The sequence below is a fragment of the Dasypus novemcinctus genome, chromosome 5, assembly GCF_030445035.2.
Source record: "Dasypus novemcinctus isolate mDasNov1 chromosome 5, mDasNov1.1.hap2, whole genome shotgun sequence".
Lineage (NCBI taxonomy): Eukaryota > Metazoa > Chordata > Mammalia > Cingulata > Dasypodidae > Dasypus > Dasypus novemcinctus.
In genome coordinates, this window is record NC_080677.1 from 49,591,737 (window position 1) to 49,610,490 (window position 18,754).

Below are 18,754 nucleotides of genomic sequence, written 5' to 3' on the forward strand. Positions count from 1 at the left end.
GCCAAAGGCCAAAGATGAAGAGAAAATTCTGAAAGCAGGAAGGCAAAAGCGAAACATCACACACAAGGGACATCCGATAAGAATTAATGTATATTTCTCTTCAGAAACAATGAAGGAGAGAAGGCAGTGGAATGTATAATTAAGGTCCTAAAAGAGAAAATATGCCAGCCAAGAATTCTTTATCTGGCAAAACTGTCCTTCAAATATGATGGTGAGTTTAAAATATCCACAGATAAAATAAAACTAAAAGAGCTCCTAAACAGTAATTCAGCTCTGCAGGAAACCTAAAAGGAATTCTGCAGTCAGCAAAGAAGAGGGAAGAGACAGGCCTGGAGGAGAGTGCAGAAGTAAAGACTTATCAGAAAGAATAACCAAAAAGGTAAAAGATAGACAAAAATAAGCTATGACATATGAAAGCCAAAGAATAAAATGGCTGAACATCCTAAAAATGAAGAGTGAGGTTGGAGGACTCACGCTCCTGTCCTTGAAGTATATTGTAAAGCTACAGTGGTCCAAACAGAACGATATTGTCATAACTACAGAGACACTGATACACGGAATAGAACTGAGAGTTCAGAAACAGACCATCACATATATGGTCAATAGATTTTGATTAGCCTAACAAGTCCACTTTTCTGGGACAGAAGAGGCTATCTAACAAATGGTGCTTGCTGGGAGAGCTGGATATCCATAAATGAAAGAATGAAAGAGGACTCCTACCTCATTCCCTATACAAGAATCAACTCAAAATGGATCAAAGACCTAAACATAAAACCCGTGACCAACTCTTACACAATAAGACAAGGAAACATCTACAAGACCTTGTAATAGGTGGGGGTCCCTTAAACCTTACACCAAAAGCACAAGCAACAAAAGAAAAAAAACAGATAAATGGGACTTCCTCAAAATTAAACACTTCTGTACCTCAAAGGACTTTGTGAAGACAATAATAAGGCAGTCTATTCAATGGGAGAAAATATGTGCAAATCAAACATCCAACAAAGGTCTAATGTCCATGATATAAAAAGAGATCCCTAATATATATATATACACACATATATATAAATGATAATAAAATACTAATAAAAACACAAGAAATACAAAACAGAAGATAAAAATTTTTTCATGCTGTCTTTCATCACCAAAAGATCTGTTGTCTTTTATGTACAGTTTCTTCCATATGTTCCCCAATGTCTTATTTTTTTTTTATCTTCAAAGAAACTTTAGATTACAGAAAAGTCACATAGAAAATATAAGCTATTCCCATAGACCCAACCCCCCATCCTCCCCTATTACATGACTATGGTATATTTGTTACAATTAAAATACAAATATTGAAGCATTGCTACAAACCATGGTCAATAGTTTACATGATGGTTTACATTTTGTATCATATACTTTTATAGATTTTGACAAAATTTAAATGGCCTGTATCCATCACTGCAAGATCATGCAGAACAATTCAAAAGCCCTATGTTCCATCAATTCTATTCTTCTTCCTCCTCTCAGAATCTACTGTAACCACTAAGTTTCAGTTGTGGAAAAATAAGGTTCATAGTTACATGCAATAATAATGAGGGCTTGACATAATGGGCTGTTTTCTTTCACTAGGCACTGGCTATGGTCTCAGGAGATTCTTGCCCATGTAACTGAGAACACTGCAGGACTTCCCAGGATAGGAGTTTAATATTTTCTTGTTAATTGTATGGGTCTCCACCCACTGAGATAACACACTATGACAAGATGAACACTTACATATTCCACAGAAGCATGACTAGGTGCACTCTATGCCACCCCTGATGCCCTCAACCAGTACCCTCCCCTTTTATACTTGTCAACGAAACATTCCCACTTGTTTTTGTCAGTCAAAGGGGTTGGCTTTTATAAAGGGTATTTATTTGGGGAAGAAGCCGACAGTCAACAAGGCCCTAAAGAATCCAACTCAAGGTACCCTATGAGGTACTTTCTCACCCAAAGTCGTTGACCATGTATTGAAGTAAGATGGTGGGCAATTTCTGCGAGAGTCGGGGGTTCAGCCTTCCTTCTTCCTCTGAAGGCTACATGGTCCCAGCTTCTTCCAATCTCAGCTGGCATAAGGCTCATCTCTCTCCAGGGGGCTTGTTTCTTTCTGATCTCAGCTGCTCTGTTATCTTCACAAGGTCAACTGTGACCTTCACAAGGTCAGACTGATCTTTCTTTGGGGCTCCAGCATCAAAACTAAATTCTCTCCTCAGCCATCTTTTTCTGTGTTCTCCTATGTGTCTACTTCCATATAAGAGTCTGTTTTATCAGCTCACCAAGAGGGCTGGGATTGAATATTGAGTCGTACTCTAATGATATGGTTGAATCAAACCCCTAATCTTAACATAATTTAATCAGAAGTCTCCACTGAATCTAGTAAATTCCAAGGACTATCAACATCCAAAGGAAGAGAACAGTTTATAAATATAATCTCTCTTTCTGGAATTCATAAATAATCTCAAACTGTCATACCACCTATTTTAGCAATGGAAGGACTTGTAACAATGATATACAGGCACTGGCCTAAAGAGGTTCTGAAGGGAGATAGAGGAAAAAATAGGTGTAACATGTGGCATTTCTGGGACACTGAAACTGTCCTACATGACACTGCAATGATGGATATAATCTGTTTTATATTTTGTCAAAACTATAAAATTGTGCAATAACAAAGTGTAAACTATAATGTAAACTATAGACCATGGTTAGTAGCAATGCACCAATACGTGTTAATCAATTTAACACATATTAGTGTTTCATTGGTTTACCACACTAATGAAAGATGTTAACAGGGAAAAGTGTGGTAGGGGGAGGAGGTAGGGTATATGGGACTCCCCCTTTATTTCCAACACAACATTTATATACTCTAAAGCTTCTTTCAAAATTAAAAAAAAAAGAGAGATCCTACAACTCAACTAAAAATGACAAATGACCTATTAAAAAAATGGGCAAAAGACCTGAACAGACATTTTCTAAAAAAGAAATGCAAATGGCTATAAAACACATGAAAAAAAATGCTAAATATCATTGGCTATTAAGGAAATGCAAATCAAAGCTACAATGAGGTATCATTTCACGCCTACTAGAAAGGCCACTATTAACAAAACAGTAAACTACAAGTGTTGGAAAGATGTAGAGAGACAGGAACTCTTATACACCTTGGTGGGAATGTGGAATGGTACAGGCACAGTGGAAGTCTGTTTGGGGGTTCCTAAGGAAGTTAGATATAGATCTACCATGTGACCATGCAATACCTTTACTAGGTATACACCCAAAGAACTGAGAGCAATGACATAAACAGACATCTGCACACTGATGTTCATAGCAACATTATTCACAATTGCCAAAAGATGGAAACAACTCAAGTGTCCACCAACTGACAAATGGATAAGAATTTGTATATGCAAGGATGGATTATTCAGCTCATAACAACAAGGATGAACCTAGAGAACACTGTTGAATGAAGAAAGCCAGCCACAAAAGGACAAAGATTGTATGATTTTGCTACTACGAACTAAATATAATTAGTAACTCATGGAGTTAATAGCTAGAATATAAGTCAGCCTAGATTAGAAGGTGGCTAGAGAATGGAAAGCTGAGGTTTAACCTGAGCAGAACTGGTAAAACATTGTTTGTAAATATTTGTATATTAATAGAAATGGCAAAAGCACATGACAGGATTTGTAATTAATAGCACTAACATATGGGTAAAAGAGTGGTTTGTTTTAGTTGCTTTTCTTTTTGGGGGGGATAATGAAAATCATCTAATATCAACTGAAGTAATGAATGTACAACTTGGTGATTATACCAAATGCCACTGATTGTACACTTTACATAAATCAAATTGTTTACAACAACAAAAATAGCATGGGTTGAAGGGAAAACAAATGTAAGGAACATACTATAGTTTGAAGCAATACTTTGATGGGGAAGTGGACTTGGCCCAATGGATAGTGTGTCCGCCTACCACATGGGAGGTCTGTGGTTCAAACCCCAGGCCTCCTTGACCCATGTGGAGCTGGCCCATGTGCAATGCTGATGCACGCAAGGAGTGCCCTGCCATGCAGGGGTATCCTCCACGTAGGGGAGCCCCACGCACAAGGAGTGCGCCCTGTAAGGAGAGCTGCCCAGCGTGAAAGAAAGTGCACCCTGCCAAAGAATGGCGCCTCACACGTGGAGAGCTGACACAACAAGATGACACAACAAAAAGAGACAAAGATTCCCAGTGCTGCTAAGGATAGAAGTGGTCACAGAAGAACACACTGTGAATGGACACAGAGAGCAGAAAACTGCGCAGGGAGGGGGGCGGAGAAGAAGGGGAGAGAAATAAATAAATAAATAAATCTTTAAAAAAAAAAACTTTGATGATGCTCTTTCATAATTTGTTAAAACTGTTTCAGAGCAATGCAAGGTATGTGTGGTGAGGTGATGTATGGGAGCACTGTATGATACTACACATATGTTTTCAAAGTTCATAAATTCTACTATATACTTATTGTTTATGTCTGTTTATGCATGAATGATGTATGAATGATATAGTTCAATGAATTATTTTTAAAATGAAAAGAAAAAGAAGATACTGGATGAACATAAAGAACAAATGGAAACAACTGGCTACAAAAAATTTAACATAGCTTATGGCAATGAAAAAAAAATGGATGAGATTAAAAACACATGAGAGGCATATAACAGCAGATTTGAATTGGCTGAGGATAGAATTGGTGACTTGAAGGACTGAGCATCTGAACTTGAAGACAGGAGAAGAGAAAGAGAAAATACAAAAAAAATGGAACAGGGTCTCAGAGAATAGAATAACAACATGAAACACACAAATATACATGTTACAGCCATCCCAGAAGAGAACAAGAAAAGGACAGAAGAATATTTGAGGAAGTAATAAATGAAAACTTCCCACCCCTTATAAAAGGTATACATATCAATATCCAAGAAGGAAAACACACCCCCAGACAGAATGTATCCAAAAATAATTTACTCCAAAATACAATTAAGAATGTCAAATATCAGAGATAAAGAAAGGATTCTAAAAGGAGCATGAGAATAGCAATGCATCACATACAAGAGGAGCTCAATAAGTCTAAGTGCTGATCTCTCATCAGAAGCCATGGAGGTGAGAAGAAAGTGATATGATGTATTTAAAGTACTGAAAGAGAAAAACTGCCAGCCAAGAATTCTTTATCCAGAAAAACTGTTCTTGAAAAATGGAGGGTGAACATAAAATCTTCAGATACAAACAAAAACAGAGTATGTTAACAAAAGATGAGATTTACAAGAGATACTAAAGGGACTGCTGCAGACAAAAAAGGAAAAGACAAGCATGAGAGACTTGGGAGACTAGTTAGGATAAAGACAATTAGTAAGGTTAACTTAAAGGGTAAAAAGACAATAGTGAGATCTGACAACGGAAGGCCAAAGGAGAAAATGAAGTAAGTAAAGCCTTCACAGTAATAAAATTAAACATTAATGGATTGATTTCCCAATCAAAAGACATAGATTGATAGAATGGATAAAGAAATAGGAGCTATCTATCTGCTGTCTACAAGACACTCACCTCAGATAAAAGGACATAATCAGGCTGAAAAAGAGAAAATCTGGAAAAATTTTCCACACAAATAGTAACCGAAAAAGACCTGAAGGAGCAATGTTAATGTCTGACAAAATAGATTTTAACTGCAAAACTGTCATAAGGGATGAAGAAGGTCATTATACATTAATAAAAGGGGCAATTCAGCAAAAAGAAAAACAATCAAATATTTATGCACTTAACTTGGGTGGCCCAAGATACATGAGGCACACGCCAGCAAAACTGAAGGGAGAAATACAAGTCTCTACAATAATAATAGTTGGAGACTTCAGTACACCACTGTCAGGATTGGATACAACAACCAGACAGAGGATAAATAAGGAAACAGAACTCTGGATAATGATAAAAGAACTAGACCTAATAGACATTTACAGAGCAATATACCCCAAGACAAGAGGAAATACATTCTTTTCATGGATCCTTCTCAAGGAAAGACCATATGTTGGGTCACAAGACAAGACTTAACAAATTGTGAAGGACTGCAATTATACAAAACACCAGAGGAAATACATTCTTTTCATGGATCCTTCTCAAGGAAAGACCATATACTGGGTCATAAGACTTAACAAATTGTGAAGGACTGAAATTATACAAAACACCTTCTCTGATCATAATGGAATGAAGTTAGAAATCAATAAAGAATGAAAAAAGGTGGAAATTCACAAATATATAAGGATTAAACAATACATTCTTAAATAAACAGTGGGTCAGAGAAGAAATTGCAAGAGAAAACAGTAAATATCTTTGGATAAATGAAAAGAGCAAAACAACTTAAAACTTATGAGATACAGCACACATGGTGCTGAAAAGAAAATTTATAGCCCTCAATGCTCACATTAAAAAAGAAAAAGAGGGTAGCATGTGTAGCTCAGTGGTCTGAGCACCTGCTTTCCACGTATAAGCTCCCAGGTTTAAACCCCAGTACCTCCTAAAAAAAAAAATTTAATAAAATGAGCTAAAATCAAAGATCTAAATTCACATCTGGAAGAACAAAAAAAAAGAAACTAATCCCAAAACAAGCTAAAGGGAAGAAATAATAAAGATTAGAGCAGAAAAAAATGAAAACTAAAACAAAACCAGAATCAACAAAACCTAAAGTTGGTTCTTCAAGATCAGCAAAATTGACAAACAGTTAGACTGACAATGAAATCAAGATAGAAAATGAAAAAAAAAAAGAAAGAAAGAAATGAGAAGGCGAACAAACCGCCGACCCTGCAGAAATAAAAGGGATCAAAAGTTTATACTAAGAACAACTATGTACCAACAAACTAGAAAACGGAGACTAAATGGACAATTTCCTAGAAACAAACTAACAACCGACACTGACCTTAAAAGAAATAGAGGACCTCAACAAACCAATCACTAGAAAAGAGATTAAAACAGTTATCAAAAACCTCCCATAAATAAAAAACCCACAACCAGATGGTTTCACAAGTGAATTCTAATACAATGTAATACCTATCTTGCTCACAATCTTGCTCACACGTATCAAAGATATTGAAAAGAAAGGAAAACTACCAAACTCATTCTATTAGGCCAATAACATCCTAATACCAAAACTATATAAAGATACAACAAAAAAAGGAAATTACAAACTAAAAAGATGGAAACAGAAAAGTAGCTGTGTATGGCAGGGAAGTATACAGAAACTGAAAGGTGAGGAGTTTTGGGTTGTCTCTGTTTTTTGTTCATTATCATTATTATTGGAATAATGAAAATGCTCTAATAATAATTGAAGTGATGGGTGCACAACCATATTATATAAAAGAGCATTGACTGTACACTTAGGATGGATTTATGCTTTAATATATATCAATAATTGATTTGTTAAGAAAATTACAGGCCAATTTGTCCAATGATTACAGATGCGAAATAACACAAAATACAAAAGCACGTTAAAAAGAATCATACAATGCAAGGGTGGTTCAAAACAAGAAAATCGGGAAGTGGATTTGGCTCAACTGATAGAGCGTCCGCCTACCACATGGGAGGTCCACGGTTCAAACCCAGGGCCTCCTGGCCCATGTGGTGAGCTGGCCCACATGCAGCACTGATGCACGCAAGGAGTGCCGTGCCACATAGGGGAGCCCCACGCGCAAGGAGTGCTCCCCACAAGGAGAGCCGTCCCGCGTGAAAAAAGCACAGCCTGCCCAGGAATGACACCGCACACACAGAGAGCTGACGCAGCAAGATGATATAACAGAAAGAGACAGATTCCCATGCCGCTGACAACAGAAGTAGACAAAGAAGACGCAGCAAACAGACACAGAACAGACAACCGGGGTGGGGGAGGAAGGGGAGAGAAATAAATGAAATAAATAAATCTTAAAAAAAAAAGAGAGATTCCCAGTGCCTCTGACAAGAATGCAAGTGGACACAGAAGAATACACAGTGAATAGACACAGAGAACAGACAACCGGGGGTGGAGGGGGAAAGGGAAGAGAAAAAAATTAATACATTTTTTAAAAAAAGAAAATCAATTAGTGTAATACACCATATTAACAAAATGAAAGGAAAAGTACATAGTCCTCTCCACTGATACAGAAAAGACATTTGACAAAATCCAGCATCCTTATCCTTTCTTGATTAAAAAAACTCAGAAAAATAGGCAGTGCCTATAAAGAATGAGGGAAGGCCCGGCAGTGCAGCCATCCAAGCCATGAGACTTGCGCTACAAGACACGGGACTATGAGTAAACTCTAGCCCCCACATGCCCTTGAGTAAACTCAGGGATGGTCTTCAAAGCGCTGAGTCATGGGGCGAGGACAGTGCGCATGCGTCGCACCGCCATTTCATCTCCTTCCGCCATTTTGTCTAGTAAATCTATAGTTACCATATATAGACATATTGCTGTCCCAACCAATCAGATAATGTTTCCATGTTCACCCTATATAACTCCTGTCCACTACCCCTTCCCCGGACTCACTCGTAGATCACGCATAAGCCCGCACACCCTGGCTCCCCTGCTTCTGCCAATAAAGCTGTCTACTTCCCCTGGCCAGTGGCTTGCGTGAGTTTGTAGCGCAGTCCCCCTTCGTTGACTAGCAGCCCCGGCAGCAGTCCCTGGTGCACGGCTGGTGAGGTGTGTTGACAGTCCACGGCTCACGAAGGCGGTGCGAGGAAGGCTTCCAACAGCCACCGCGGCGGCGGCAGAGAAAGTGAAACCAACATCTGTGCTGGCAGGGCGACCCCACCGCCGACAAAGAAAACAGACAACTATTTCAAACCCTTCATATTGTTACATGTAACTATGAACCATATTCTTCCACAACTGAAACTTAGTGGTTACCATAGGTTCCCAGGGGATAGGAAAGGAAAAATAGAATGGATGGAACATAGTGCTTTTTTAGGGCTTTGTATTGTTCTGCATAATCTTTTCAAAACCTGTAGAAGTGTATAGTGCAAAATGTAAAATATAATGTAAACTATTGACCTGGTTTGTAGCAATGCTTCAATATTTATATAGCAATTGTAATAAATGTACCATACACCTGTAAAATGTTATTAGTAGGTGAGAGGGGGAGAAGAGGAGAGGGGAAGGGGATTGGGTATATGGGAATCCCCTTTATTTTCTTTGTGACTTTTCTGTAACCTTAAGTTTCTTTGAAGATAAAGAAAAAAAAATAAGACACTGGGGGAACATACAGAAGTAAGTGTCACTGTATATAAAAGATAACAGATCTTACAGTGATAAAAGAAACATTGAATAAAATTTTTTATTGTACTTTATTTTTTAAATTCTTTTTTTATTATTTTCTAATTAGTTTTATTTGTCTCTTTTTTTAGCTTTGTTTGGGGAGGTTTTTTATACAGGAAGGTCACAAAGGTTGTGGGCGAGAATCACTGGTGCAGGCTATCAGGGATGGGGGATGCATGGGGAGGACTACACCTGGGAAATGCCTCTATGGCATATGAATATGTTCAAGTGATCATGGGACACTGGGGTGGGTGGAGATCCAGACAATAACCAAGAATATTGAATTCCTGCTACATTCTCTAATAGAGAAGCAAGACTCCCACGAGTATATGGGCAATGCCTAGCAAAGGAGGACAGACCAGTACATAAGGTCCTTGATATTGATGGTTGTACTTATGAACCTTGTTCTTCTGAAATTCAAATTTAAGCTGTATTATATATTGCCTAAGAGTTACCTCCTGAAAGCCTCCTTCTTGCTCAAATGTGGACTTTCTCTAAGCCAAACTCATCACGTAAACACACAACTTTCCCCCCACCACTCCTGTGTGGAACATGACTCCTGGGGATGAGCCTCCCTGGCACTAAGGGATTACTACCAAGCACCAACTAGCGATGCATTTGGAAGACCTAGACCTAAGGGGGAAATGTTAAATACAAATGAGTTTTTATGGCTAAGAGATTTCACAGTGAGTCAGGAGGTTACACTTATGCATGTCTCAGTAGGATCTTATTGACTGCAGTACCTCAAAACACAGGGGTCCTGAGGGCTCTAGAGACATCTAGACACTATAGGCTGGACAGACAATCTCACAATTAGGCTCCCTGTCAATGGGGCCTTATATTGGAATATATACTTCCCAATGTAACAGAGTGAGACTGATTTAAAATTTCCCTACACATGATCTTCTGCCCCTTTTATTTGAACCAATAATTAGCATTATACTTGTTAAATAAATGTCCCAGAAACTTAAATCTTTGGCCTGTTCATATGTTGGTTGAGCCCTGAATCTCAGCAACAACTGCAACGCCTACTCTCCTATTCATTGCAGTCGCCCAGGACAACTAACAAAAGGATTATGATAGGAAACGCCCATCAGAAAAAAACAGAGAATATCGGGAAAAAGATGTGGCTCAACCGACTGGGCTCACATCTACCATATGGGAGGCCCTGGGTTCGTGTCTCAGTCTCCTTTTGAAGGTAAGCTGGCCCGCACGCACAGAGAGCTGATGGCCCACATTGGCCCGAGCCTGCAGAGAGCTGGCACAGCAAGATGACGCAACAAAGGGAGACAAGCAGACATAGAAGAACATGCAGCTAATGGATACAGAGAGCAGAGAGCAAGCAAGCATCAAGGGGGTAGGGAATAAACAAAATTTTTTTAAATAATGAAAAAAGTCTTTAAAAAAAAAAAAAACAGAATATCTACAACTGCAAACAAGACAATTTCATCTATCTGCCCCTTGGAATACAGCCCCCCTCTCACTCAGAAACAGAGCAGACATCATCATTCCCAAATCCTCAAGACTGAGGAATGAACATACATAAGGGGGTAATACAACTATGGGCTTGAGTAGGCTTATGATTATTCTAGCAATGGAAGAACTTGTATCACTGATACAAGGGTAGAAGCCATCAGAGGTTCTTAGTGATGGGAGAGGGAAGAATAAGTGGCATTTTCATGACATTGGAATTGTCCTGTATGACACTGCAGTGATGAATACAGGCCGTTGTATATTTTGTCATAACCTACAAAACTGAGCAGGACAGAATGTAAAATATAACATAAATTGTAGTCCATGGATAGTGGCAATGCTTCAATGTGTGTACATCAATTGTAACAAATGTATCCCACTAATGAAAGATGTTGTTAATGTGGGAGAGTGTGTGAGGGGGAGGGGTAGAATATATGGGAATTCACTATATTTTTGATGTAAAATTTATGTAATCTAAAGCTTCTTTAAAAATAATAAATTAACTTAAAAAAAGACACAAGAGGCAAATAGCAGATTTAAGTTGATAGAGAACAGAATAAATGAGTTGGAGGACACAGTATCTGAGCTTGAAAAAAAGGGGGACAAAAAGAATGCAAAAACTGGAACACAGTCTCAGGGAATTAATTGAATAACAATGTGAAATGCACAAACATACATATTAGAGGTGTCCCAGAAGGAGAAGAGAAAGGAAAAGGGACAGAAAAAATATCAGAAAAAATAATTACTGAAAACTCCGCAACCCTTAAGAACAATACAAATATTAATACCCATGAAGGACAACACAAGTCGAAATATTTTAAATTCAAATAGACTTACTTACTCCAAGACACCTACTACACAGATGTCAAATACCAGAAATAATAAGAAGATTCTGAAATCAGTGAGAGAAAAGAAATGCATCGCATACAAGGGAACCTCAATAAGACAAAGTGCCAATCACTTATCAGAAAACATGGATGCAAGACAGCAGCAGTAGGATGTATTTATGGTTCTGAAAGAGAAAAATTGCCAGCCAAGAATTATTTAAATGGAAAAAAAAATGTCCTTCAAAAATGTGGGTGGAGAAGCAGACGTAGTTCAAGCGACTGGGTTCCCATCTACCATATGGGAGGCCCTGGGTTCAATTCCCAGGTCCTCCTGGTGAGGGCAAAATGGCCCACACCATGGAGAGCTGACACAGCAAGATGACGAAACAAAGGGAAAAAGCAGACACAGAAGAACATGCAGTGAATGGACACAGAGAGCAGACAGCAAGTACAAGCAGCAAGGGGGATACAAATTAAATTAAAAAATAAATCGATAAATCTTAAAAAAAAAGTGGGTGAATTTAAAGTCTTCAGAGACAAACAAAAACTGTGTTTGTTTTTTAAAAGACAGGATTTACTAGAAACACTAAAGGGAGAGCTGTAGCTTGAAAGGGAAAAACAACAGCAAGAGACTTGGAGCACAGTGTAGAAATAAAGAAGGGTAACTAAAAGGATAAAACTACAAACAATAGTTAGATATGACACAGAAAGCCAAAGGATAAAATGGATGAAGTAAGAGAAGTCTTTACAGTAATAACACTGAACATTAATGGATTGAAAGCCCTATTAAAAGATAAAGACTGACAAAATGGATATGCTGTCTACAAGAAACTACTTTAGACACAAGGACACAATAAGGATGAAAGTGAAAGATTTGCAAAAGATATCCCACCCAAATAGTAACCAAAAAAGATCTGGACTAACACTAATACTAATATTGGACAAAATACACTTTAAACGCAAAATTTTTATAAGGGATGAACAAGGTCATCATGTAATAATAAAAAGGGTAATTCACCAAGAAGAAATAACTGTAATAAATATTTATGCGCCTATCCTGGGAGACCCAAAATACATGAGACACACACTGGCAAAACTTAAAGAAGAAACAGACGTCTCTACAACAACAGCGGGAAACTTCAAAACTCCACTCTCAGTATTGGATAGAATATCTGGACAGGTGATTAATAAGGAAACAGAGAGCTTGAGTACTACGATAAATTAACAAGACTTAACAGACATAATAGAGCCTTTCACCCCAAAACAGCAGGATTTTCATTCTTCTCAAGTGCTCACAGATCCTTCTCTAGGATAGACCAAACGTTGGGTCACAAAACAAGTCTCAATAAATTTAAAAAGAATGAAATTATACAAAACACTTTCTCAAATCATAATGAAAGAAGCTGGAAATCAGTTAACAGATGGGAAAAAAAGGAAAATTCACAAATATACAGAGATTAAATTACACACTACTGAATAATCTGTAGTTTAAGACAGAAATTGCAAGAGAAATCAGTAAATATCTCTAGCAAATATGCCAACAAAATAAGACAATGTAGATGAAAAGGACAAATTCCTAGAAACACATGAACAATATAAACTGACCCTAGAAGAAATAGAAGACCTCAACAAACCAATCACAAGTAATGAGATTCAAACTGTCATCAAAACCTCCCAAAAATGAGTAGCCCAGAAAAAGAAATAAAAAGAACCCAAATAGGAAAGGAAGAAGTAAAATTTTCACTATTCACTGATGCTATGACCATATACCTAGAAAACCCCAAAAATTAAAAACAAAGCTACTAGAACTAACAGATGAGTTCAGCAAAATGGAGGGATATAAGATTAATATATAAAAATCTGTAATGTTTCTATACACTACTGATGAAGAGGAAGTCTGGGAAAAAAAACATTCACAATAGCGACTAAAAGAATCAAACATTTAGGAATATACTTAACCAAAGACATAAAGGACCTATATTTAGAAAACTACTAAAGACTGCTAAAAGAAACCAAAGATTTATGAAAGAACATTCTGTGTTCATGGATTGGAAGACTAAATATTGTTAAGATGTCAATTTTACTCTAACTGATTCATAGTTCCATGCATTTCCAGTAAAAATTCCAACAGGCTTCTTTATAGAAAAGGAAAAGTCAATTACCAAATTTATCTGGAAGGGTAAGAAGCCTCAAATAGCCAAAAATTAATTTCAAAAGAAGAACAAAGTTGGAGAATTCACTTCCTGACATTAAAGCATACTGTTTAGCCATAATGGTAAAAACAAGGAGGTGAGGATGGACAACCGCCATACCAGGAAACAACAGAGCTTACAAGTCCAAGCAATAGAGTCCCATCCAATTGATCGAAGCCCCCTCTCAATTAGAGATGGAGTGGACATCACCATCCCAGAATCCTCAGGATTGGGGAATGAAATGTGGACTAGAGTGGACTCACTGTCATTCTAGCTATAGATTTATTGGGATTCTAGCAACGGAAGAAATTACAACATTGATGTGGAGGCAGTGGTTACTGGAGGCTCTGAGGGCAAAGAGAGGGAAAAACAGGTATAACATGAGGGCATTTTCAGGACTTGGAAATCGTCCTGAATGAAACTGCAATGACAGATATAGGCCATCACATATCGTCCCATAACCCACAGAATTGTGGGGGAAAGAGTATAAGCTATAATGTAAACTATAATCCATGCTCAGTGGCAAGGCACCAAAATGCACTTATCAATTGCAATGAATGTACCACGCTAATTAAGGATGGTGTTTACATGGGAAAATGTGGGAGGCATGGGGAGCAGGGCATATGGAAATCCTATTTTTTAATGTAACATTTATGTAATCTAAGTATCTTTAAAAAAATAAAAAATATAGACTAAAAACAAAAAAAAAAAATTAAAAAACCAGCATGGTCCTGGCATAAAGATAGACAATATTGACCAATGGAACTGAATCAAGAATTCAGAAATAGACCTTCACATCTACAGTCAAGTGATTTTTGACATGGCTATCATATACTCCTAGTTGGGTCAGAACAGATTATTCAAAAAATTATGCTGGGAAAACTGGATATCCATAGTTGAAAAAAAAATAAAATAAAAGGATGACTGTATCTCACAGCTTATACAAAAATTAACTCAAAATGGATCAAGGAACTAAATATAAAAGCTAGAGCCTTAAAACTCCTAAAACAAAATGTAGGGAAATATCTTCAAGATTTCGTCATCGGGTGGTTTCTTAAACTTTACACCCAAAGCACAAGCAATGAATATTCTCTAGTTTTCTTACAGTTGACATTAACCTCCCTAGGCTACCATTTGCAGCCACAAACACATTTATATATCAGCAGTGCTGACTCACTATAATATATTACCATCATCTCTATTTCCCCACATTTACAATTCCCTTTATGCAACATTCTACACACATTCAGCATCAGCTCTGCCTTTTCAAACCTTATTCTATCTTCTAGTAACCTATACTATATAGTTTAACTCTATGAGTTTATACTCATTGTATTTAGTTTATTAAGACCATACAATTTTTGTCCTTTCATGTCTAGTTTATTTCAGTCAACATAATGTGCTCAAGGTTCACGCAAGTTGTCATATGTGTTCCAATTTCATTAACAGTGATTTTGGTGCTGGTTGACGATTGTAATTAACAGTACGAATACAAGAATGTTCCTCCACTACAAGGTGTTAAAAATATGGAGGTACATGGGAAAAAATAACAAATGTAATATATAGACTATAGTTAGCATTAATACTGCAATATTTTCACAGCAATGTCAAAGAAGGTACTATATCAGTGGTAAGGGTCAATAATAGGAGTCTATAAGGGGATATGGGAATTTTCCTTTTTGGAGTAATGAAATGTTATGAAATGAACTGAAATGATGACAGCACAACTCTGTGATGAAATTGTAAGCCACTAAGGGTGCATATTTTGGTTATCCATTCATTAGCAGGAGACGATAATATAGCAAACCTAGATGAATGATGGGCTGTGGTTAAGAATACAAATATGATAATGTTCTCTCATGAACTATAACAAATATACAATACTAAAATATGGTGTTAATAATAGAATGGTTTGTGGGAAAAATACAAAAAACATAACCTATGGACTATGGATAGCAGCAGTATCATGATGATATTTTTTCATCATTTGTAACCAATATGTCAAAACAATATAAGGTGTTAGTAGCAGGTTAATATAGAGTCCTATATAGTATGCATTATTGCTCTGTTAACTCACATATTCTCAAATAAAAAATTTTTTAAAAACCATTTGTGCATCAAAAGACTCTATCAAAAGTAAATAGACAACTTAATCCATGGGAGAATATATGTGAAAACCACATATCAGATAAGGGTTTACTATCCAGAATATAAAAAGAAATCCTACAACTCAACAACATAAAGACAAAAAACCCAATTAAAAAATGGGCCTAAGATTTGAACAGACATTTCTCCAAAGAGCATACACAAATAGCTGAAAAGATGCTAAACATCACTATTAGGGAAATGCCAGTCGAAACCACAATGAGCTATAATTTCACACCCACAAGAATGGCTACTTTAAAAAAAAAAAACAGAAACCTTTAAGTGTTGGAGAGGATGCGGAGAAACAGATATACTTAGTCATTGCTGGTGGCAACATAAAATAGTGTAGCTACTCTGGAATACAGTTTGGCAGTTCGTCAGGAAATACAGAACTGACCATATGACCCAACAATCCCACTACTAGGTATATATGCTTAAGAACTAAAAGCAGCGATTCAAACTGATATATGCACACTGATGTTCACAGCAGCATTATTCACAATTGCCAAAAGATGGAAGCAACCCAAGTGTCCATCAACCAACAAATGGTAACCAAAATGTGCTTTATACATACAATGGAATATTATTCTGCTGTAAAATGGAATGAAGTTCTTATGTATATGACAATATGGATGAACCTTGAGGACATTATGTTGAGTGAAATAAGACACAAAAGGACAAACATTGTATTATCTCACTGAAATGAACTAATTATGTTAAACAATATTGTATAGTTATTATGTAGAATGTAAGTTACTAGGTTTGGGGTTAGAGAATGGGGAACTGATGCTTAATTTGTACAGAATTTCTATTTAGGTTGATATAAAAGTTTGGAAATGGATGGTGATGATGGTAGCAGAGTATAGTGAATGTAATTATCAGCAGTGAATTATATAGATGGAATGTAGTTCAACGGGAAACTTTAGGTTGTATGTTACTAGAATGAAAATTAAAAGAAAACCCCGGGTTATATAACACAGTTAACCCTATTGTAGACAAAAGACTATAGTTAATAGTAGAAGGATGTTCTTTCATGAATTACAATAAATGTACAATACTAATACAAGGTGTTAATTGGGTGGTATATGGAAAAAATACATCTACTGTACACTATGGACAATAGTTAATAGCATTTATTTTAATAATTTTTCATCAATCGAAACAAAGTAATTAGTTTTTAAAAAATTAGTATAATTACCAAAAAAAAACAATAAAATTTTTTAAATCTATGGAACTATACTATGCAAAGAATCCTAAGTTAAACCACAGATTATAGTTAATACCACTATTTTTAAAATGTGCTATCTCTGAAGCACTCAGAGCAGACACCATCCCAAATCCCTCAAGATTGGGGAAGGAATAATCTTAAAGGGAGAGAGTAACCACAGACCAGAGAAGATTTATTGTTATTATAATTTTAACTTGTAACATTGATATAAAGATAGTGGTTACCAGGAGCTCAGAAGGGAGGGGAAAGGGTGAATGGGTAGAACAAAGGGCATATCTGGGATGGTGAGATTCTTCTATATGATACCGCAATGACAGCAACATGACATGCATTTGTCAAGACCTGTGGAACTGTACAGCACAAAGTATAAATCATAATGTAAACTGCAGACTTTGGTTAGTAGCAATGCTTCAATATTGGTTCATCAACTGTAACAAACGTACCATACTAATCTAAGATGTCAATAATAGGGGAAAATACAAAGGTGTGGGTATAAGTGTGGGGACATGTGGGAATTCCCTACACTTTCGGTTTAATATTTTTCTGTAAATGTAAATCTAAAACTTCTCTAAAAATAAGGTTTAATCTTTTAAAATTAAATTTTTTTTAAGGTGCAATAATCAATTGTAACACAGGTCCCACACTAAGATGTTAGTGGTGGGGTGGTATTAAAAAAAAAAAGTCTTCCTTCTCAATTCTGCAACAGACAGTAAAGGAAAGAGAATATGAATGAGTGCCTAATTAGCTCTAGTATCACATGGATATTGTACTAACTATAAAACTAAAGTAATAACTGGGCATTTTTGTTGGCTTATAATCCTAATGTTCAATTTATAAATTTTCAAGGCTGAAAACCATTTGCTAGGCTTAAGGTTATGTATGTAGTCACAAATATAAAACCAGTCCTTGAAATGTGATTAAAATAAAAGGTGCTTCTTATACTCTATTTCATAATTGAGAAATTCAACTTCAAAAGTAAAGCCTGAAATTATATTTGTATAATTGATAGAACAGATTATAAATGAGGATTTGGTCTCAGTTTACAAGATGTAAGGCAGCATGTTAAATACCCAGGGAAATAACAATAGTATCAATTATCATTTTCTTCCACAGGTATTCTAAATTAAGAATACATAGCAAAATATATATTGATGGATTTCTGTAGAAATTACAGTCAATAATAAATGATTCTTAGCACTAAATCCTACAAATAGTATGATTACTAATAAGCATTTCTATAGTCAACAATATTAATAAAAATCCATTTAAACTAAAGGAAAAAACTTTCTCTTTTAGACATAGAAAACACTTTGTCTCACCTTGGCACCATATTTGGAATAGTTCATTTCTGTTAGTGTAACTGGTCGCAATTTGTCAATATCTCCAAAGGCTACTCCAGGAACATAAAGGGCACAAACAATGTGAACCCACCTATACGAAAAGATAAGATTTTGCTATCAAACCATCTTATGAAATTGTCACATGGAAAATGAGCATACAAAATATTTGTCATCTCAAAATACTACTGAAAAATTTCTGTGGTCAAATCTTATATCACAGCTACACAACTGA

At 36.3% G+C, this 18,754-nt stretch overlaps 1 protein-coding gene across 10 annotated transcripts in view; it reads right to left on the reverse strand.

Annotated features, from left to right (window-relative positions):
- PHF14 (PHD finger protein 14) overlaps positions 1 to 18,754 on the reverse strand; it is a 254,756-nt gene that overhangs the window by 186,178 nt on the left and 49,824 nt on the right. For all 10 annotated transcript variants that reach the window (XR_011648807.1, XR_011648808.1, XR_011648809.1 and 7 more), the window contains exon 6: positions 18,502 to 18,613. Coding sequence is in view for 6 of the 10 variants with exons in the window: in XM_023588955.3 (XP_023444723.1) it covers positions 18,502 to 18,613 (112 nt within the window). In the remaining 4 variants the exon portion in view is untranslated. The remainder of the gene's footprint in view (positions 1 to 18,501; positions 18,614 to 18,754) is intronic.